The sequence below is a fragment of the Prionailurus bengalensis genome, chromosome A3 (genome assembly GCF_016509475.1).
Source record: "Prionailurus bengalensis isolate Pbe53 chromosome A3, Fcat_Pben_1.1_paternal_pri, whole genome shotgun sequence".
Lineage (NCBI taxonomy): Eukaryota > Metazoa > Chordata > Mammalia > Carnivora > Felidae > Prionailurus > Prionailurus bengalensis.
In genome coordinates this window covers 129,084,736-129,108,239 of record NC_057354.1, presented here as the reverse complement: position 1 = coordinate 129,108,239, position 23,504 = coordinate 129,084,736, and the positions used below count along the sequence as shown (strand labels likewise).

General features: G+C 39.6%; 1 protein-coding gene across 2 annotated transcripts in view; it reads right to left on the bottom strand.

The window, feature by feature from the left end:
* NBAS (NBAS subunit of NRZ tethering complex) overlaps nt 1-23,504 on the bottom strand; it is a 339,195-nt gene that overhangs the window by 154,364 nt on the left and 161,327 nt on the right. For both annotated transcript variants that reach the window (XM_043604496.1, XM_043604497.1), the window contains 5 exons: nt 21,690-21,792; nt 17,781-18,010; nt 14,541-14,653; nt 7,848-7,961; nt 2,681-2,794 (listed from right to left, as the gene is read on the bottom strand). In XM_043604496.1, coding sequence (XP_043460431.1) covers nt 2,681-2,794; nt 7,848-7,961; nt 14,541-14,653; nt 17,781-18,010; nt 21,690-21,792 — 674 coding nt within the window. The remainder of the gene's footprint in view (nt 1-2,680; nt 2,795-7,847; nt 7,962-14,540; nt 14,654-17,780; nt 18,011-21,689; nt 21,793-23,504) is intronic.

Here is a 23,504-nt window from a genome sequence, read left to right as displayed (position 1 = left end):
CTTCCCTCTCTGTAACTTTTTCCGCCTTCCCCTCCCCCATGGTCTTCGGTTAAGTTTCTCAGGATCCACATAAGAGTGAAAACATATGGTATCTGTCTTTCTCTGTAGGACTTATTTCACTTAGCATAACACTTTCCAGTTCCATCCGTGTTGCTACAAAAGGTCAGATTTCATTCTTTCTCATTGCCAAGTAGTATTCCATTGTATATATAAACGACAACTTCTTTATCCATTCGTCAGGTGATGGACATTTAGGCTCTTTCCATAATTTGGCTATTGTTGAAAGTGCTGCTATAAACATTGGGGTACAAGTGCCCCTATGCATCGGCACTCCTGCATCCCTTGGGTAAATTCCTAGCAGTGCTATTGCTGGGTACTAGGGTAGATCTATTTTTAATTTTTTGAGGAACCTCCACACTGTTTTCCAGAGTAGCGGCACCAGTTTGCATTCCCGCCAACAGTGCAAGAGGGCTCCCGTTTCTCCACATCCTCTCCAGCATCTATAGTCTCCTGATTTGTTCATTTTAGCCACTCTGACTGGCTTGAGGTGGTATCTCAGTGTGGTTTTGATTTGTATTCCCCTGATGAGGAGTGACGTTGAGCAACTTTTCATGTGCCTGTGGGCCATCCGGATGTCTTCTTTAGAGAAGTGTCTATTCATGTTTTCTGCCCATTTCTTCACTGGATTATTTGTTTTTCGGGTGCAGAGTTTGGTGAGCTCTTTATAGATTTTGGATACTAGCCCTTTGTCCGATATGTCATTTGCAAATATCTTCTCCCATTCTGTCAGCTGCCTTTTAGTTTTGCTGGTTCCTTTGCAGTGCAGAAGCTTTTTATCTTCATGAGGTCCCAATAGTTCATTTTTGCTTTTAATTCCCTTGCCTTTGGAGAAGTGTCAAGTAAGAAACTGCTGCAGCTGAGGTCAGAGACGTTTTTTCCTGCTTTCTCTTCCAGGGTTTTGATGGTTTCCTGTCTCATATTCAGGTCCTTCATCCATTTTGAGTTTATTTTTGTGAATGGTGTAAGAAAGTGGTCCAGTTTCATTCTTCTGCATGTTGCTGTCCAGTTCTCCCAGCACCATTTGTTAAAGAGACTGTCTTTTTTCCATTGGATATTCTTTCCTGCTTTGTCAAAGATTAGGTGGCCATACTCTTGTGGGTCCAATTCTGGAGTCTCTATTTGATTCCATTGGTCTATGTGTCTGTTTTCATGCCAATACCATGCTGTCTTGGTGATTACAGCTTTGTAGTGGAGGCTAAAGTCTGGGATTGTGATGCTTCCCGCTTTGGTCTTCTTCAAAATTACTTTGGCTATTCGGGGCCTTTTGTGGTTCCATATGAATTTTAGGATTGCTTGTTCTAGCTTTGAGAAGAATGCTGGTACAATTTTGTTTGGGATTGCATTGAATGTGTAGATTGCTTTGGGTAGTATTGACATTTTAACAATATTTATTCTTCCAATCCATGAGCACAGAATGTTTTTCCATTTCTTTGTATGTTCTTCAGTTTCCTTCATAAGCTTTCTATAGTTTTCAGCATACAGATCTTTTACATCTTTGGTTAGGTTTATTCCTAGGTATTTTATGCTTCTTGGTGCCATTGTGAATGGGATCAGTTTCTTTATTTGTCTTTCTGTTGCTTCATTATTAGTGTATAAGAATGCAGCTGATTTCTGTACACTGATTTTGTACCCTGTGACTTTGCTGAATTCATGTACCAGTTCTAGCAGACTTTTGGTGGAGTCTATCGGGTTTTCCATATATAATATCATGTCATCTGCAAAAAGTGAAAGGTTGACTTCATCTTTGACTATTTTGATGCCTTTGATTTCCTTTTGTTGTCTGATTGCTGATGCTAGCACTTCCAACACTATGTTAAACAACAGCGGTGACAGTGGACATCCCTGTTGTGTTCCTGATCTCAGGGGGAAAGCTCTCAGTTTTTCCCCATTGAGGATGGTATTAGCTGTGGGCTTTACATAAATGGCTTTTATGATGTTTAAGTACGTTCCTTCTATGCCGAACATAAAAAGATATGCTTGAGCTTTCCTACACTCAGAGACAGCTACAGAAAGCAGATCATTTAGTAGAGAGTCTATGATCAGACAACATCACTTCCTACCCCATGGGGGAATATGTTCTTTCATAGTGAAATTATTCTACACACACACAGACACACACAAATCTGATCTTCCAGAGACTGGAATTTTCATTATAGAAAATTTTAGGGTTGCAGACTACTTTCTAACTTCTCAAGATCGGTTTGAAAAGCACTATGTTATCCTTTTTTAAAAAAAAAATTAAAGACTAGAAACATTAACTACTCACAAATCATAGATAATTCAAAATTTTTAAATTTTCTTTTATATAACAAATACATGAAAAGGCATTAAAATATTTTATATAAAATTGTTCTTAAAATTATGAGCATATTTTTAATAGACAATGGAAAGCAACCAAAATCTCAGCTAAAATATAACCCCTCAGCCCATTAAGTACTTACATTAATATATAAGCACAAAGAATACAGACTGATTAGTGCTCCTAAAAGGTTTCTCAAGTCTTTTGAAGAAAATGTGCCTGGCTTCCCAATCAGGCCAATTGATTTCAGAACAGACCTTTTCCATTACTCATCATGCAAAGCGGACCTGGGCAAAGTGTTAAGTAATTTGTCTATTTCACCTGTGGCCATCAGCTCCTGACAATGCACATTGGCTGCTTTGTAGTCATGGAAACGAAGTGCTTGTTCCACTAGAAGGATCAGAACTTGTCCACGCCTTTCTTCTGGGTCTTCACCTGTAAACACATGCAAACAACTTAATGATTATGGCAGCATCAATTAATAAAACAGCTCATTAACATTGTATTTTGAATTAATTAAAAAATAAAAGGTAGAGATGAGACTGATTTTTTAAATGATTACAGGACAAATGTCAAGGCAACTTTGACCTTCCAATCTATTTATTAATCCTGGAATTAGCTCTCATTCTCCTAAGAGATCAATGATCAGTATCAGCCCCAGACCAACCATTCCAACCTAAGTGGGGAGAGAAAAAGTTTTCCTCCCAGTAGTGGCATTAAATATTTTGCTATTTTTTTAATTAATTAATTAATTAATTAATTATTATTAACAAATGACAAATACAAAGAGGGGAGCCTTAAACACACAGTAAATTGGTTATAACTTTATGGTTTCACTAGCAGTACTATCTTTTATTTATCATAGTAAGCATGCAGGCTCTCAGAAAACATACCAAAATTCAGTTTGCGGTAACACAAGATCTTCATCTCTCAAAAAGATTCTTAGAAGTCAATTTAGATGTGATGTCCTTCTTTGACATCTCTACACTTTCTTCACGAAAAAGGTATGGTTTAGGTGACCTCCTACATGTTTCTTCACTTTTCATTTTCAGAATACCAATTTATTGGGATTATTGTTTTAAAAATCTACATCTAGTATCAGAATTTAAGATCTCTCAAGACAGGGGTCCCTTCTCTTGTTAAATTCTCAGTACCTCCAAGTCATACATATAATTGGGGTTCAAAAAAAATACTCAGTGAAATGAGTAGAGATTCTATTATAATTCAAAGTTACAACATAAACACAATTTGTACACTTAGACAAAAAGTAAACAAGTTATATTTTAATCAAGTAATGAAGCCTTAAAATTATTTTCAATATTTCCAAAAAGAAAAAGGAAAAATGCAATGATCCTTGCATTTTTAAGCTATAATGCAGTTTGGAAGAAAAAGTAAACATATCACAGAAAGGTTTGAATGAAAGTTTTAAAATATGTTACCGTTAATATCCATCCTGTGTTTCACAGATTTAAAATCCAAGTATTGGCCTAAGCTAATTGAAAGACATTAGGTTTTGTTTTTTTTAAGAGAAGATAGAACACTATGATTCATAATAGTATTATTATTAGAACAACAAACCCATGTTCTGTAACACTGACACATAATACTGGAAATGGAACAATATGCACAAAGTTTCTCAAAAATACATGCACATATCACACTTAATATAAAACCTATTTCCTAGATAATCCTCTCAAAATGTTTGCATTTATTCAGAATATCTAAATAAAAAAATGAAAGGACCAAGGGTGATTTTTTTTTTCATAAGACAGCTTGGCTAGGTGGCAAAGATATTTTGCAGATATAAAGCCTCTAGTCAGCTGACTTTAAGGATCCATTAATTACCATCATCCAACAATAACAAAAAGGTGGAAAGAAAGGATAAGAGTAAAGGATTCAAAGTGAGAAACTTCTTAACTGTGAAATCATCAATAAATTGTTTCACTTCTTTATCCCTGTTTTCTCACATTCAAAATAAGAGTCATATCTTTGCTATAAGGGCAGTAACAAGTAACTTAGATAAGAATAAAAGCATAAGGGGAGGATTATTATTGTAGTTAATGTAAACTTTTATATGGAGATAGGTTAAATGGTCACCTTCAAGTCCAAAGTTCAAATATTTAACTGTTTTTCTTTCTAGAAAGTTCCAATCTGAACAGGTGGATTAGTGGGAAAACATAACCAAAAACAGCCTAAAAGAATGATCTAGAAAAATACTGCAAACAAAACAAAACGAAACAAATTCTTAACAGCCAGGAGTATGGCCAGACAAGACATCTATTAAAGGAGCTCTTGGGTGGCTCAGTTGGTTAAGCATACAACTTTGGCTCAGGTCATGATCTCACGGTTCTTGAGTTCAAGCCCCGTGTTGGGCTCTGTGCTGACAGCTCAGAGCCTGGAGCCTGCTTTGAATTCTGTGATTCCCTCTCTCTCTCTGTCCCTCTCCTGCTCATGCACTATCTCTCTCAAAAACAAGTAAACATTTAAAAAAAAAAAAAAAAAGACATCTATTAAAATGATTCTGATATTTAGTCTGAAAGAAAGAACATAAATGGTGGCATGATAAGGCTTTGAGTATATGAAATATAATTTAAGCCACATCCACAATTTCTCTGACACTCCTTTCTAAAGATGGAGCACAGTGACCCTCCCATTGACAGGGACTGGTTACTGATTTACTTGACTAGACTTCCAAGACTAGGTCATAAAGGACACGAGGGCTTCCTCCTCAGTCTCTCATGGTTCAACTGTTTGAGGAACAATTAGGTGTCATGTTGACAGAACAGTTAAGGAGCCCTATGAAGAGGTCCATGTGGCAAGGAACTGAGGCCTCTTGCCACCAGCCAGGAAGAAACTGAGGTCTCTTCCAACAGCCGAGTAAGCCAGCTCAGAAGCAGATTATCCGGGCCCAGTTAAGCCTTCAGGTGGGGCCCATATGTGTTTCCCTTATACTTGGGAGGGCCCATGTGACTGCCTCCATGAATAAGACACAATGGCAATGAAACTGGCCAAATTCCAAAACTGGACTAGAAAACTCCATGAAGCTTTTTCTGGTTTCTCTCAGAACACTGACTCTGGGACCCCTCAGCCATCACATAAGAAGTGCTGGGACTCTGAGGCCACCATATGGAAAGACCACAAGGAGAAACCATAAAGAGAAGAGACAAGACCCCGACTATTTTATCCCCCAGCTATGTAAGTCTTCCCAGACCATGTGCCAGGCATGTAAGTAAAGCAACCTTTGAGATGAACCCATCTATCCCTCGACACTATCTGAGTGCAATTTCATGAAAGATCCTGAACTGCCTGGCTGAGCCCAGTCAACCTCCAGAACTGGGAGAATAAAAATCAAATGATTTTGCTTTAAGTCACTAAACTTTGGGGGTGGTCTGTAAGGCAGCAGTAGATAACCAAACACCCTGTGTGTTTCAGATCAATGTCACCAGCTTTGTGATTCCTTTCTTAATTACCCTCCTCACTGGGAAAACTATTAGCATTGCCTTTCTTCCAACCTCTGTAACATTTGGTTGCAGAAGCCAGGTACACATCATGTCCTGTGTTGCAGCATAGTTATCTGCTTCCTCAGCCCTCTAAGATTCCAAATGCCCGGAGGGCAGAAGCTGCGTGGAACAGAACTTTGTATCCAGAGTACCTAGCGGTACTACTTTACCTCTCTGTGCTTCCGCTTCCTCATCTGTAAAACGCAGGGAACAAGAGGTTGTTGTACATCACCGAAGAGCTACTATGTAAAAAGGAGTATCCGGGCACCTGGGTGGCTCAGTCAGATTGAGGATCGAGTCCTACACTGGGCTCCACACTGAGCATGGAGCCTGCTTAGAATTCTTTCTCTCCCTCTACCCCTCTCCCCAGCTCACGCTTTCTCTAAAAATTATAATAAATAACTTTTTTTAATGTTTATTCATTTTTGAAAGACAGAGACAGAGCACAAGCAGGGGTGAGGCAGAGAGAGGGGGACGCAGAATCCGAAGCAGGCTCCAGGCTCTGAGCTGTCAGCACAGGGCCTGATGCAGGGCTCAAACTCACGAACTGCGAGATCATGACCTGAGCTGAAGTCGGATGCTCAACCGACTGAGCCACCCAGGCACCCCTAAAAATTATAATTAATTAATTAATTAAATGAAAGAATGAATAGTACAGAAGGGGACTGAAAGAATGTCAATACCATTAAAAATTCCTACAATTTACCAAGATCACTGATATTCCTGTTTCGTGTCAACATGACCCAGGACAAAACGGGAAATTAGTCTTAGTGGGTACATAAAAATGCTGGCAGTATCCCTGAGCTGCTTCATTCATTTCTGTGAAATTTCCTTACGAAAATGTTCCCTGATGAACAGAGCGCTTCAAAGTTTACGAAGTGCTTTTATAGGCATTAACTCCTTCAGGGATCCTGTAACTTGGAGGGTGAAGCAAGGGTATCATTGCCAGTCACCAGAGACAACAGCTGGAGCTAAAGCCACTTTGCAAGCGTATGGGACAGTGAGGACTGAAGCGGTTTTCTGACTCCCTGCCCCCAATTTCCGCCCCCACCCTGTCATCCAAATGCCTCACGATGGGTGACAGGTCCCAAAGCTGCAGCGGGCCCGAGGGTAAAGATGCTAACTCTCTGCTTTCAGAACTAGAAGAGGACAATGACACAGGACAATTTACTAAAACTGTAGCCCTTAAGAGTAAGTCATTTATATTAAGATTTAAAAACATTTATAAATGTATGTCCCCTAAATATACTAGATATATATGTTTTTAAAAGTTCAAAATATAAACAGAAATCTCACTTACTTTTGAGCCTATACTATGTGGTTTGGACAAGTCTAACTTCAAACCACTGCTTATAAAACATATGGCCAACAACTGTTTTTGTGGAGATAAGCTTAAGTCAAAAATACAAAAGAAAATTATTAACAGACTCTGGTAAGCAGAACAGTGTGGTTAAAGAAACATGAAAGAGTCAGAAAGACTCCTCAGAAGTCAGGCTCTGCTATTTAACCCTGCTGAGCCAGATATTGGACTTCTCTGATCCTTAATTCCCCTTATAAAATGAGAAAAACACCATCATCACCACCATTTAATAGGAGATGAAGTAAGATCACCTATGTGAAAACCCCACCAAACAGTAAATGCACGCATTTTTCTAAGAAATTGTTCAGGTTCAAAAACGCCACACCAAATCTGGGCACCGAAAGTGACCTGGTAGGCCTGACCTGTTCTACACTTAGGCTTTCTGGTGATAAATGCTAATCCTGGCTGCTGCTCTTTGTAGCATCCTGAATGAGCCTGTCCTCATTTAAAGGACCAGCAGCTCAGTATGGGTACCCATTTTTATAACGTGCCAATCTTTGCAGAGAAGACAAATCCTTGCTCAAGAACAGCTCTCTGACACCTGGAGGTAGATTTTCTGACTTTTGCCTGGGATGATGGCAAAAATAACATAGAAACCCTACTCTGCAATTTAGCATTCAAAGCTTACCTGCTACCCTCAGCAAGTCAGCAAGGCCCAGAAGCTTGGCGGACTGTCTGTAGCACGTGGGGGATTGGCAGATACACTCCTTGATGAGCCCGATCCGATCAGAGCACAGTCGCACTAAGGAAGAGAGACATACTAAAGACTGGTAACCAGGGACATCACGGAAGAGTGTCATGACTGTCCAAGTTTTAGGTAAGTGAACACAATGAAAGCTTTCAGCCTCCAGATCAAAAAGAATTAAGACACGATTGTTTTTAAAAAATTACAATTGTTGTTGCTTTTGAATAAATAATGTACAGCTTGGATCTTTTGTCACCCAGCTTCTGAAAGAGTGAAGGCGCTGACGTTCGGGAGCTATGACAAAGCGTCACCTTTTCAACTGCCACGTAAGGCCTCGGAAAATTTTAAAGAATTCACTATCTGTCTCTGAAAACGTCAGATACTTCCTATCACACCTGCACCCCCATTCACCTAACCCCTCCACCCCAAAATCCATCCCATATTCCAAACATCCATATTTCTACCGCCACGTCATCACCCCTGTTTTTAAAGGGCAGGGATCTTTCAAGTGCTCACAGTTCCAATGTATTAACCTTTCTCCAAACCGGCCCTATCTTCTCACTTAAGACAGATATTAGGAAAATAAAACATGTCTGATCACAGTGATTCACACTATAAGATAATTAAGGACACTTAAAGGGAGAAAAAAGCTTCAGCAAAGAGTATTATGTATATGCTACGAAGAGATGTTTTTTTACTTAAGGGAGAGGTATCAACCTTTAAGAAGCATGTCACTATCGGGGAGGCCAGGCCCCCATAATTACAACAGTAGGAACTATAATGACAGCAGCTGACATTCAGTGAGTATGAGCTATATCCCAGACACTGTCATAGGTAATTTACATATATTAACCCTACAAGGCAGAACTTGTAAGGCAGATGCTATTATCTTCAGAGGAAAAAAAGGTACAGAAAGGTCACTGAAAAAGTGATGGAACCAGAATTCAACCCAGCCCCTTAAAATGTTTTTCATACCTTCATTCCTTTACCCATTCCCAAATCCATGGCTTTATCCCATATATTCTGGGTTCTCCCAAAACTTCTTATAGGTAAGCGGCAGGGGGTCCAGGGGTTGGCGAGATAAAGGAGAGAGGTAGTAGTTTTCTTTGGAATGGGCCCTTTTATTGTACGTTTTCATTATGATTTAATTTCAAACTTACAGAAAAGTTGCCCGAATGATACCAAGAACTCTGTACGTTTTGCCAAGAATAACCAATTGCTAATAATCTGCTCCATTTACACATGCACGTGTGCAATCATGCAGGTGAGCACTCCCTCTCCACACATATACGCACACGAATGCCTGTGTGCACACGTGCGCGCGCACGCTCACACACACACCTGTTTTTCCTGAACTACTGAACTACTTGCGAATAAGTTGCATATGTCGCATCCTTTTATTCCTAAATACTTGAGTGTACACTGGGTTATTTTAAGAGGGCTATTCATGCATCTGCTAGTACAGTAATCCCTTGTGGCCTTCACTATAAAACGGAAGGTAGACGTAGACTTCAGTTCCTTGCTTCACAATGAGCCGTGCCCCAAATACCCACCTGACGTTAGACTTAGGCTTGGTCATGTGATTTCTGTGGCCATATGCCACATCTGAGCAAATGTTTAAGAGTCACCGTGGGATCCCACTCCTTATCTTCTTCCCTCCCGTGAGAACGCCACTTCACAAAGCCGAGCTGCAGAAATGCCAGTGTGCGAGAACTCACCTTCTATTCCGTGGCCCTGAGGCTTTCGAGACTTTTCCTATAGCACAGGCTAGCAAAAATTAACTGATACAGCGTTCTTCAAACTTTTCTCAATCAAAAAATTGTTTTGTTTTTTTTCTTAACATTTGCTACTGTTTTACGGGTTTTCTTCCTTGTATGTATTTTACGAAAATGTATATTACTACCTCATTATTTCAGATGCAATTACTATGAGAAAGGTACTTTCTGCATGTTTCTCATTTGATTTTCCAAATAAAACCTGCCCTACCGAGATATCATGGTCAGTCTACATATGTAAGAACCTGGGGTTTCTGTACACACTTTTATAGCCACATTTGATGAATGCTGGTTCTCTCGGGGAAACCCTGGTTTCAATAACTCTAGTAAGCTGACTTCCTTACTATACAGCCATTCTTTCTCTAGTTCAATAAAATCAAAGTTCTACTTTTTCAGTTTTCTAAACTGAAGTCACACATAGCAACAGATCTTCATTTTCTCTGAAGTTCCAAGTTTGGTTCTTTGTCTGTTTCTTGCCCGAAGCAAGGCATAACTACTAATATTTTAAGGACATTAAGTAAATTTGCAGAGTGGAATTCTAATAGAGTGCAATTGCCTTATTCAAACGTCTTTTTACTTTATTTATTTCTCTATTTTTTGAGCCTCTGGACAATCACTAGACCAATTCTCTTTTACTGCTTATTGTAGGACATGCTAAATTATATCTCAAAATGTGATTTCTTGGTTAGGCAAATTCAAGACTTAGATGTTATTATATTTCTATGAAGGAAAGGAGTCTCCGACGCTTAAAATTCCTTTTCAAATGGAATTAGTGACCATGAAAAAGATATACACGTATGCATCTTTTAATAGTTGAGGATCCCTCATTTTCCTGTGGATCTCACAAATATAGATCCAGTGTTTTAAATGCACACACACACACACACAACTATAACTCTCACAGACACACACACATCTCAGACCTAAGAAGCTCTGACCGACCAGCTACACACATGCCAAACGCTCTCATCACGACCTTGTAAGGCACAGACAGGGAATCATGCCCAACAAACCACAGATGCAAAATACCACTTTCAGTCGTTCACGAATGGCGCCAGATGTACACAACAGCACAGGCAGTTACTCGTGACATTGCTGAAGTACAAATCTGAATTGGACAGGGGAAGAAGGTGACGATATGCAGCAGTCACTTAGCCGATGAGCAAGAACACCTGAGTTTCCTTATTCAATCTTTTACTTTCACACCACTTCATCAGAAGAGTATGGTCCACTCTTGACAAACACAGGTTTTTGTACCAAACTATCTCGCTTTGAATTCTAGCTCCATCTCTAACTGTGTGACCCTAAGCAAGCTATTTAACCTCCTCTATTTTGATTTCATTATCTGGAAGTTGGAAACAATAATAGACACTACTTCATAGAGGACCTTTGAGAACAAATACATATACTTAGAACATGAAAGCTACTCAATAAATGTTAGTTGTATTACTACTACTGACATATGCACAGAAATACTTGTGAAGTATGAGATCCTCTAATGTAAAAATTCTCAATGTTTCAAGACAGAGTTTTCAGGTCTATCTACAGAATATTGTATTATTATCTCCAACTGAGGAAGGGGACATTCAAAAACACGAAGATGCCACAGGTCACAAAGCTCAGAGCAGATGAATCAGAATTTAAACTCCTACGTGACACTCGTGTGACTCTGTCTTGTTATCGGTGTTAGTCCCCCCGAGTCAGAAGTGTGCCCTATTCTCTTCATCATTTCAGTTCCTAGAATAGGGTAAGAAGCTAACTTGGGTTTTGAATGGAAGGAAAGCAGAGTAGGAACACGAGAGTGAAGAGATGGTGGGGAAGAGGAACAACGACAAGCAGGTAAGACCACTCTAATTCCACCACCAATTAGACACTAGAACCTCCATGTAAAATAACAAAGATGACACTTGATGCTTGCACGGCCCTTACGATATCCCAGGCACTGTGAACACATGGCCTTCATGTCTATTAGCAATTCTAGAAGTTGTTTGTTAGCATCCCCATTTTGTGAATGAGAAAACCTAAACAAAAAGAAAGGTGAAATATGTGTCCAGTCACTAGCTGGACAAAACTGGCTGTGGGTGGCTTTAACCACAGTGCTGTAAGACTGAAAATGATTTACCCTACTATAGAAAACACAGGGGACAACTGAAATATCCCACATCTGCCCATGTGAATATTAAGAATAATTTACATAAAACATGAATTTCCAAATGATGGGGAAAAGCAAACACGTGCGCACGCACACACACACACACACACTCAAACGTAAGGAATCATTTTTACATGCTATTTCTGTTCCTGTTTTCTATGAACTCTTTAAGTGTCACTCAGTACCCTTAGCCTTCACTTGGTGACCAGTACCAACTCCTGGAGTGTAGGCCAAGGCTTTAAAACAAAGCAGAGTGACAAAATAAACTATGTACGCTATAAAAAAAAAAATACCTGGACCTTAAGTGTTTAAATACCAAGTTATGTGGTTTGTCCAGTATCCCTGATGACTACAAAAGCAGCTTAACCCTAAATTGTATCTACGGCATAAACACAACACACAGGATACAAACGCAGCATCCCATGTCCCCATCCAGAAAATTTTCTGACATTCATTCCAACAGGAAGCTCCAAATCAATATATCAAGCTGGAAAGCTGTCAAGACATGAAAGCAAATGTCCTTCTTAAAATACTCTTCAGTCAGGAAATCTCTCAGAAGTAACAGCAGGATAGCAGGTTCAGTCGCAGATTCTCAAACCCATCAGATGACGTGCAAACACTGCCAGCAAAAGTCCTGCTAATGGAGCACCACGGAAAATTACGAGCTCGATTTGTTATTTCAATTCAATTGACCGAATTCATTTGCATTTGGGGAACTGCAAGAAAATGTTTTTTGTATTACATCAATCTGCCTGGATTAAATAAGCAGCTAAAATACACTCATAGACAGGGGAGCCTGGGTGGCTCAGTCGGTTGAGCATCCCACTTCGGCTCAGGTCATGATCTCACAGTTCGTGAGTCCCAGCCCCGTGTCGGGCTCTGTGCTGACAGCTCGGAGCCTGGAGCCTGTTCGGATCCTGTGTCTCCCTCTCTCTCTCTCTGCCCCTCCCCCTCTCATGCTCTGTCTCACTCTCCTTCAAAATAAATAAACATTAAAAAGAATTTTTTAATAAAATACACTCATATACAGAGTCAAAGCTATGAGGCCTTGGCCCAACCAGGGAAAAAGTTTCCTAGTGCTGTATACTCTCCCGGGCTGACGGGCTGAACACCTCAACTGAAAATATAAGTGTTTCAGGGGAGACAAGTAATGATTTAAGACATCTCAGAATAAAATGAAAATGGTTTTTAGTAACTCTGATTAATCTTCACAATTTTAAAAAGCTTTGAGCTCAAAAAACACAATTTTCCAGTGATTTAACAATCTCCATAAATGTACTTGTTTAAGATGCTACAGGATATGTATAATCACCTAGAAATTACTTCCAAACAATAATATTCAAGGTAACACAAATACTACCTTTTTCAAGTCTAATAAATTTATCTGACAAACTCTAATTTGTAGTAAAACTACAATGGAAACCCACATGAAAACACGAGAAGGTCTCAACTGACTTCTATCCCCTAAGATCCATCTGACTCAAACCCTACACAGGACAAGGACACCAAGGAACCTGTAACAGGACACCACTGTCCAAAGGTACAAGGAGTTTTAAAGAAGAAGGAGGAGGAGGAGGAGGAGGAGGAGGAGGGGGAGGGGGAGGAGGAGGGGGAGGGGGAGGAGGAGGGGGAGGAGGAGGGGGAGGAGGAGGGGGAGGAGAAGAAGAAGAAGAAGAAGAAGAAGAAGAAGAAGAAGAAGAAGAAGAAAGAAGAAGAAGAAGAAAGAAGAAAGAAGAAGAAAGAAGAAAGAAGAAGAAAGAAGAAAGAAGAAAGAAGAAGAAAGAAGAAAGAAGAAAGAAGAAAGAAGAAAGAAGAAAGAAGAAAGAAGAAGAAGAAGAAGAAGAAGGGGAAGAAGGGGAAGAAGAAGAAGAAGAGCCAATGCTAGTGAAAATGCATCAAAAACCAGAGACGGAAACAACTCAGCTATAGCTTCCCCTCTCCCAATTCCCAACATTTCCAGGTATAAGAATAAAGATAAGAAATTACATGGAAGGCACCAAGCATACTGCTAATGATCAAGCTACCCGCTTTATTTAGGGCACAGAGGTCTGGAGTTCAAGGCAACAGAAAATCTATCTGCCACTTGTCACGTAAGGTTCAGGACACTAGGAGACACACACTGTCCTCACCGCACAAAGTACACAAATGATCACAAGCGACTGTGTATCAGCAGGCTTGTCTTGGGTGGTACTTACTCAACCTGTACATTTAGGTAAAAGAACTTGAGCATTGTTAAGATATTGCTAGGAATTAAACTCTAATCAAGAGCTTCCTGTCATTCTTCCTTTTAAAAAAATAGTATCAACTTAAGAATAGTCTGTACTGAGCATAACAAAATAAACTATGATCATGTACAGCTACTTAAATGTATGCAACTGAAACAAAATACAGAAAAACTGCATCATCAAAAACTGATGAAGATCTGAAAGTCTATCTGTAATCCCCCATTTCTTTTTGTTTTTATCGAATAGCCTCACAGCTGTTACTAACGTTATTCCTTTTAATGGCATAACTGAGAACTTAAAAAATAAATTTATAGTAAGACATCGGCTCTGTTTTTTTTAGATATCCACTTAAGATTTCATTTGAAAATGGGGCAGAGAGTAGGATCTATTGCTAATGGATTAAATGGCCAAAGGTAATGCTAATAATTCAATGCAAAACAACTGAATACTAAGTTAATAATGCAACACTAAATGGAAAATTCACCTTGCAAAGGCAGGATCTTTACCCCAAATTCTTCAAGACATCCAAGGGCTTGGATAAGATCGAGCTCCTCTTGAATGGCCACAGGTCTATCTGTTATCAGCTGTAAGCAGCACCTAGGGGAAACCAGGTAAATTCTGTTGTTTCGGGTTTTTTTTTTTTTTTTTTTTTAAATAACACACGTTTGGCTAAGTTGCCTTTCTGTATTCAACAATGTGAGATCCAACACACATTTATCAAATACTGACTCCATGCCAGGTTCTGCTAGATGCTTTCTATTACCTTCCTGAGTCCTCATAGCAATCCTGTGTGATAGGCAAATAGCATCACCTCCTTTCTAAGGAAGCCAAAATTGAAGCTCAGAGAGGTGAAGTAAGTCGCACAGGGTTATGCTGATAGTAGGTAATGGTACCACAGTATGAAGCAAAATGTGTTAACTCTGCCTTTAACACTCTTTTTACTGCTGACTCCAAAGGTGATAATCATACAGGAAAGGTTTAAAAAAGGAGACAGATTTCAGGTAATTTCCACTTATTCTTCTAGGGAAAACAAACATCTTGTTTCGGTGACAATTTTGTTTCCCAAAGGAAAAAAGACTAACCTAAGAAACTGCACAAAGGACATTTTTCTGATCAGAAGGAGGAGTCCGTTGGTAATGCAATAGTGAAATGAAAGCGAAACAGGAGAAAGTGACTTTGCTAAACTAAGAATTTGTGATACCCTATGGAGGATTTTAAGCAAGTTTTTAAAAATCCAAACAAAGTGTCCTTAATAAATATTTTAATTAACCAACTTTCTGAAAGGTGCATGTGGAAGGACATTGAGACACAAGCCTAGAAAGACTGGTAGAGATCAGGCCAGGAAGGGCTAATGGTGCTAAAATCATGGACCACCTGATGAAGATCCCATGGCCCCAGTACCCATCTGTATGATGGATACAGGTCTACCTTGCTTGCAAAACTTTAAAATTTAAATAAGATGAGCACTAACATATACTGCTGACTCAAGACGAAAAGCGACAGAACCTTGTGGTATCTACCAAAATTCTATCTTTGAACTATCTTTGAACCCAGGAATTCCCAGTTCTAGCAATTTATACTACAGACAGACTAGCACACGCCCACACGTAAGTAGGGATGCTGAGTATCATGGTGTTTTTAAAATATAAGAGGGACACCTGGGTGGCTCAGTGAGTTAAGCATCCAACTCTTGATTTCAGCTCAGTTCATGATCTCATGGTTCATGAGATCCATGTATCAGGTTCAGGAGCCCATGGCAGGCAGGCTCTGTGCTGATAGTACATAGCCTTTTTGGGATTCATTCTCTCTCTCTCTCTCTCTCTCTCTCTCTCTGCTCCTCTCCCACTCATGCACGTGGACACGCTTTCTCTCTCTCAAACTTTAAAATATAAGACAATGCATTAAATCACAAGCTAATCAAATAAATTCTAGAAAGTCAAACAATGGAATATTCTACAACCATCAAAAGAGAATGAATCAAGCCTACAGGCACTCATGAAAAAACCTTCAGAATAGATCATAAGTGGAAATAACAAGATGCAGAAAGGTATGCATCCATTTGTGACTTAAGAAGAGGGTAACGTTCAAGAAGATATTTTGGAAAGATACATAGGAAAATGACTTAAAAAGATAGCTAAGGGATAAAGTTAGGGCAACAAGAATGAAGAGAGAATTATCAGAAATATCCTTTTTTCTATTGCTGAATATTTTTATCTCATTGGATGTATTACTTCCTCAATTAAAAACTAGTTCAGTGGTGTCTGGGTGGCTCAGTCGGTTGAGTGTCCAACTTCAGCTCAGGTCATGATCTCATGGTTTGTATTTGAGCCCCGCACTAGACTCATTGCTGTCAGCACGGAGCCCGCTTTGATCCTCTGTGCCCTCTCCCCCCACCTCCTCTGTCCCTCTCCTGCTCATGCTCCTTCTCAAAAACAAATAAACATTAAAAAAACTAGCTCATGATAATTTAAACAATAAGAATGTAAGGGCTATTTTCTATATTAAATATTACTGTCAACATTTCAATATACCCAGCCTTACAGACCATAATCAGTCTGGTGCCACCTTACACACACATATGGCATCTTTTCCAAATTAACGTGTGTCCTTGTGGGAGAAAAAGGGATGGAATGAAAGGGAAATATCAGAAGTGTAGATTTAAAAACAATCTCTGAAAACTCCTGCCAAAAAGATTTAGGTCAAACACAACTCCCAGTTTTAAAAGCTATTCTATTTGATATTTTCATCGTCTGAAATAGAAACACAATCCCTTAGGAGAGAAGAAAAAAATAATTTACTATTTTTAACAACTCTGTCAAGTCCAATAACACGGTTCAAGAAAACATGGTTCTCTCTGTAATAAGATATCACTGGTGGGGGGAAAGTTTCCTTTAAGCTTTTAGCTACTAGTCATTTGGGGGGGAAATTAATCTAAATAGGTACCACAATCACTACAACCAAATTAATTCCTAATGGGCCTAAAATTTCTATGTGAAAATATAACTATCAAAGTAGTGAAAAACAACATGAAAAACTCTTATAATGGTCTTGGGAATTAAAGGTCTTTCAAAGGATGACACACAAGATAGAAACTATAAAAGAAAACAATCAAAATCTTTAAAGATTCTGAACAGCGATTTGAAAATCATACATAATAAAAACTTGGCAATGTGGTTAAAACATGTAAGAGATGCAAAGGGTAAATGTCCTTTATGCACAGAAAGCTCTTAAGAATCAACAGTAAAAAGATCAACACTAAATCTCCAGGACAACAGGCCAAAGAGAAACAGAATTCACAGTCCAGAAATTTCCACCTGGAAGGGACTTTGAAGCTTTATCATCTAATCAGGTCCCTCATCCCCAAACAGAGCAAAGTCATGCAAAGCATATGGCCATTGCCTAAATGTGCTAAAAATTTCCAGAACTTGAATTTACAGGCCATCTCATAAATCCTTTCTAAGAGAAAAGATATACAATCTTACAGATCATCAGCAAGAAAGACTGGGAAAGTATGCTGGAGAAAAGGGGTCACGGGAAAGCTGATGAATATTCATAACGTAATTATCTTTCTGTATTCAAGCAATAAGTAACTGTGCCCCATGGAGGACAGTCAATCTGAGCCTGTGGTGGTATATTTTGTAAAGTAAAGAACAAAACCAACAGTGGAGTCTGTGTATTCTGACTTCCCCCCTCCCTCTTCTGGAAGAACGTGGAATTACTCTACCTGGCCAGATCCATGCAGCTATCCGTGAGGCTGGTAGAAGCGTTAAAGTACTCTCTGCTGGCGGCCAAAACCAAGTCAATACTTCTTTCATAACTGACCCTGCACTGGGTCTTTCCTTTACGGGCCGCGCTAGCTGGCGGATTTACCGAACAAGCACTGCAGTGCATCATGTGACCAGCTAAGTGGATGTTTTCAAGGCGACTGGAACACAAAAGGCTTTCTGTAAATATCTGGGGGAAAGAAGAAACTGGAATTAGCCTCAAAGAGGGCAGATACAGTGCTCCTCAAGAAAACGAAGGCTCTGATATCCAAACGAAATAGATTAAAAAAACATTCATCGTACAGGTAGCAGTTGCACAAGTGAGACTGAATGCACTAAATGGCAAGGAAGTACGCTTTAAGTGGTTACTTTTATGTCATGTGAATTTCACCTCAATAAAACAAACTCATCTTTTAGGAAGAAGAAATCGTTTAACTGAACGCACTAATAGGAAGCATAATACAGTTGACCCTTGAACGACACAGGGGCAGGGGTGCTGACCTCCCCACGCAGTCAAAAATCCCAGTATAACTTTTGACTCTCCCAAAACTTAACTCCTAACAGCCTACTGTTAAGCGGAAGCCCCAGTGATAATATGGACAGGTGATAGACACATATTTTTTATTTACTGTATTCTATAACTATTCTTACACTAAGGTAAGCCAGAAGTAACATTAAAATCACAAGGAAGAGAAAACACATTTACAGTACTGTACTCGCCAAAACCAAAAACAAACCCGTGTATAAGTAAGTAGACCCGTGTGGTTCACACCCATGCTGTTCAAGGGTCAACCATACCTCAATGTGTACAATGAACATTTGAGTCAAATATCTGAAGTTCATGTTCATTAAAAACAGGATTCCTTAGACCTACTGTCCCATACTCAACAGGGCCTACTCTGCTTAAACTATTTATAATAGTTCAATTTTTAAAAGAAAATCTCTGAATATGACACCTATAATTTATGACTGCTTAATGCATCTGAATTCAGGCTTACATACTAGCCAAGCTGCAAATATAACATGAACTTTTTTTTTTCCAATCTGCAAATTAAAAACTATTGAAATAAAACAAGAGCCACTGATAGAAGGTAATCATGCAAACACTGTATTCTACTAGGCAACTAATAGCATCAATATAAAATTTACTGTATAACTGAGATTATGTACTTATTACTTAGTCCAAAAAAAGTCTTAAAGAGATTCCTTTAAATTTACACTAATAACGTCAATATATAATTAGTATAACAACTTCCCCAAGAATGTTCTTCCCTCTTAGGACTCCTCTGTAGGATAAGGATAGCACAGAAACAGAAGCAAGAGTTGAAAAAAGTAGATTTCATGGAGAATAGAGTTTTCTTACAATTAAGGCGACTACCCAATTTTCATGGGATTCCCTCCTTTTCACTTGTTTCTAGGCCTCTAGGGAAGGTAGTATTTTCAGACAGGCCTTTATTGAAATGACTGATAAGGTTAATATTACTAATATCTACACGGGATCTGCTATAAAATACATATTGTGACAGAAAGCAAATTACCAACAAGCAGCTGTAATCAGTTACAGGCGACAAGTGAAAATGGCTTAATCCAAGGGACCCAAATGACTTAGATATGACAGTTTCTCTATTCCTTTGGGTTATTCAAGTAAGCCATAGAGAGTTAATGCCAAGTATTGAAAAATATAATTCACTCACTCTAAAATTTAAAAGTTTTTGCTAAAATAAACAATATAGATTTCTGCTCTACCTGCTGTATCAAAATGTTTAACATTTTCAAAATTGTGCCATTGAGCTTTCGAATATCTCCCAAGTATTGTTGAAAACCCCAACATAATAGCCAAGAGTCAGCAGGATAATATAGCATAACTTAAAAGGTACTAAAATAGTATTTAAAAATGTAAGTTTGAAAAAAAAAATGTAAGTTTGCCAAATCTGTATTACCTTCCTCTATAACCATTTCAAAACTGTTATAATATGCTTTCAAATGTTTTCTCTAAGAACTGAGACTAATGGCCAGAAGTCATTAAAATATCAAAGTCTAATAAAAAGGTGTTAAAATATAAAACAATTCAATATGTCAAGCTGTTATGCAATTATACAAGAGCTAGTTAAGTGTAATATACTTATTGCCAATTTTCCAATGAAAATCAAAAACAGGAAAATAACAAAACAATGCCATCCCAACTTAAAAACACTACTTCAGACATATTCATGATGGTTAGGTTTTGGATCCCATGTGAATATAGACTTTCTCCTGGAACTGGATTTCAAGTTTTCACTTTAGACACAAAAGGGGAAGCTCCTGGCAGTTATATGTACGTGGTCTGAGACTATAATCATCAATGTAAACTCCATTCTCATTCAAGCATTTAAAAACCTGAAGTTCAAATATAAAACGATTTCTTAACAGTCTATATTAGCACTGTTTTGTTAAAATCACCTTGAATAAAAATGCCAACCAATTTCACAGAATACAGACCTATATTTATAACTCTCATCAACAGGTCATGCTTTGCGATGTCAGAGCAGAGCAACACAAGAAATATTCTATACAATTTCATGTCTGGTTTACTGACAGAAAAACTCAAAACAGGAATCTGCTTTTAAACTATCTCTCACTAAAAGTGGGTTAGCTGGATCATTTTTCCACACGGACTATGAGTAATTGGGTGGTATGACACATACCTTCCAAAAATAATCATTCAATCCCCTGGGCTACATCCCTAAGTCAATTAGCAACCATATCTTAAGTCTCCTTTGTGTTCTGGACATTCCAATAAGCACCGGGGCACAAGAGGATGAACATGAATACGGTAATGCCTACCCTAGGGGCCCATGACCAAAGGGAAGAACCACATGTGGAAACAAGTTACCGCATTTGAAAGACCATAACAGAGACAAGTTACATGAAAGGACAAAGGAAGGCATCCTAGAGGGCATAATTAGTGAAGTGAGTCCTAAAAATTACCAGCAATTTTCAGATAAAGGAAAGAGGGATATATCCAGGCAAAGGGAACGATGCTGGCAGAGTCACAGAGACGTGAAGCTGCATGGTGCGTGCAGAGTCAGGGCAGGTGTGGTGGACGTAGCGAAGGACGGGGTACACGGCGACCCTTGCGTGTGCAGAGTAACACAGGGGAGAGCGGACGGGAAAGCTGGTGTGCTGTGGCTTTCTCTGCCACGCTAACAAGCACGGCTACTTTCTGATGCTGAATGGAGCAAGCACCAAATGTGAGGAAGGGGCGCGTCACGAGAGGATGTGTTTTAGAAGAATGCTCGGAATCAGTGTAGATGAGAAATACGGAGGTCGGGACACAAGAAGAATTACAATTTAGCAGAGATGAAGACAGGACAGATTTGACAGACCTTTCCCAGGTACATCAAATACGCTTTAGTGACCAGCAAAACCGAGAAGTGAGAGGAGACAAGGATGTGTCCCTTGGCCCCACTGGGGAGGAACGCACTGAATAACAAAGACAGAGAAGACAGGTGGGGAAGCGCTCAGCTTGGAGAGCCCTACCAGGGCACCTGGCTGGCTCAGGCCACCAAGCGACAGGCTCTTGATTTCAGATCAGGTCATGATCTCATGGTTCCTGAGTTCAAGCCCCACGCCAGGCTCTGAGCTAACAGCACAGAACCTGCTTAGGATCCTCTGTTTCCCTCTCCCTCCGCCCCTCCCATACTCTCTCTCTCCCTCTCAAAAATAAATAAACTCAGGGGGGAAAAAAGAGAAAAAAGAAAGCACTACTCCCTTACTCAATAGTATTACTTATAATGAAGCCTATGGCCATCACCTTTGTGTCCGATAAACACACTGTAACAACGAAACCTTCCGAATTAAGAGGTAATAATTCCCATGTGTAGAGTTACCTCATAGCAAGCATCAGAATCCAGGCAGGTGTAAACATTCTGCTGCATAGTTAACATGTCCTGCAACAACATTCTCCAATGAGACTCACTGACGGGAGGCTGCCTGTGGAGGGCAGGGAGGGAGGGAGGGAGGGAGGGAGGGAGAAGAGGAGCAGAAGAAGAAAATAACTCATGAAATCTCTCTTCGATTGGCCAAAAGCAACAAACAAACAAACAAACAAACAAAACCATCGGTGTCACCATTCTATGTGCCACACAACCCGCAAGTGATCAACAGATATAATCTCATTTGAATTTCCAGGAAACAACTTGGATCCGAGGAAGAGTTGAGCGGCTCTGCATCAATGCTAGAGGCTTCCAGAGCTGCCTCGGTCACAGGCCGCCTACACTCCAAACCGGAACAGCATTAAGTGATAACAGCAAAGCTAAACAAGCTATGAGTTTCTGAGACAAAATAAAGCACAGCAAGATGTAGCAAGGACAGCACTTGGACACCAGAGTACTATTGCAGATTCATCTTCATCACACCACAAGGCCCCACAGGGGATGCTCTGGACCCCGCCCACCCCTGGCGTCCGTCGAGAGGCTGGGGACCCCGGCTCACCAGCAGGGCAGCGCCAGTCGCTCCTTCCAGTGGGGTCCCTGCGGCAGTCCACAGAGCGACCGACCGGGCACCACAGGGGTTATGCTCACCCGGGTGACAGCCCAGGTGCCAGGCGACAGAGCCTTAGAGGTTAGTGGCAGGAGCTGCCCTGTCGGCCTCAGGAGGAAGTTTCATGCCCCACAAGAATCAGTATCTTTCATAACAACTCCATAGGCACAGTTTTCAGGGTCTCCTCAAGGACATGTCAGTGACCACCCTCAGGAAAGCCCAAAGCACAAAGCCCCTCTCAGGTTTCCCAGTTCCTTTCCAGTTCCTCCGGGTCAGAAGCAATTTACCAACCAGGGATCAGTTTTACACAACCAATGAGGCATGCACAATCTCATTGATCAAATACCATTTTATGCTGGAAACCAGGGTTACAGAGTTTGAGAAGTCAACGGTTCACATGGTCTTGCAGCAGGCCAAAGGGTTTGTTAAAAATTTCACTAAGAATCACATATTAGCTGCATGATTATGAACACTGAATGTTCCTGAATTTCAGTTTCCTCACTTAAAACCCATCTTGGAAAGTGATAAAAAATGGAGATTAATTCTTATAAAACACAGGCATTGAAGCAAGATGTTCCTAAGTTTAAAAACAAGCTCAATCACCTATATGGATTTGAAGAGGTCTCTGAATTTCTCTGAGCTACAGATTCCCTTGTTGTGCACTGTGAGGATTAACTGAAACTAGAATGTATGAAGAAACACTCCCTCCGTTTTTCTGGTATAAAGTAGTATTCAATAAATGTTAATGAATGAATCTGAAAGTTACAAACACATTTCTTTGGTTTCTATAGTTATATACACGATTGCTAATATTGTTTAGCAGGAAAGAGAAAGTTCTGTAATTCTCTCTGCCTCCCCCAAAAGTTCACCTTCATTGAATATACATGAATTTGGAATCATTGTTTGTTTACTTGCTAGTCTTGTCATTCTACATAATCATGAATCTCATTGTTTGAAAAGGGCAGGTTTTGTTTTATTTTGATTGGCATTTGTCATAAACCAACTGACCGTTTCTTTACCACACATCTTCTCCCTTTTTAATGCATTAAGAATGGGACAAATGGACTATTTGTGTATAATATCATTGCTATAGGGAGAGCCTGTGTTTGGGATCATTGTCGTCAAATCTCTGGTATCTAGGAACCTTTTCACCTAAAAATTTT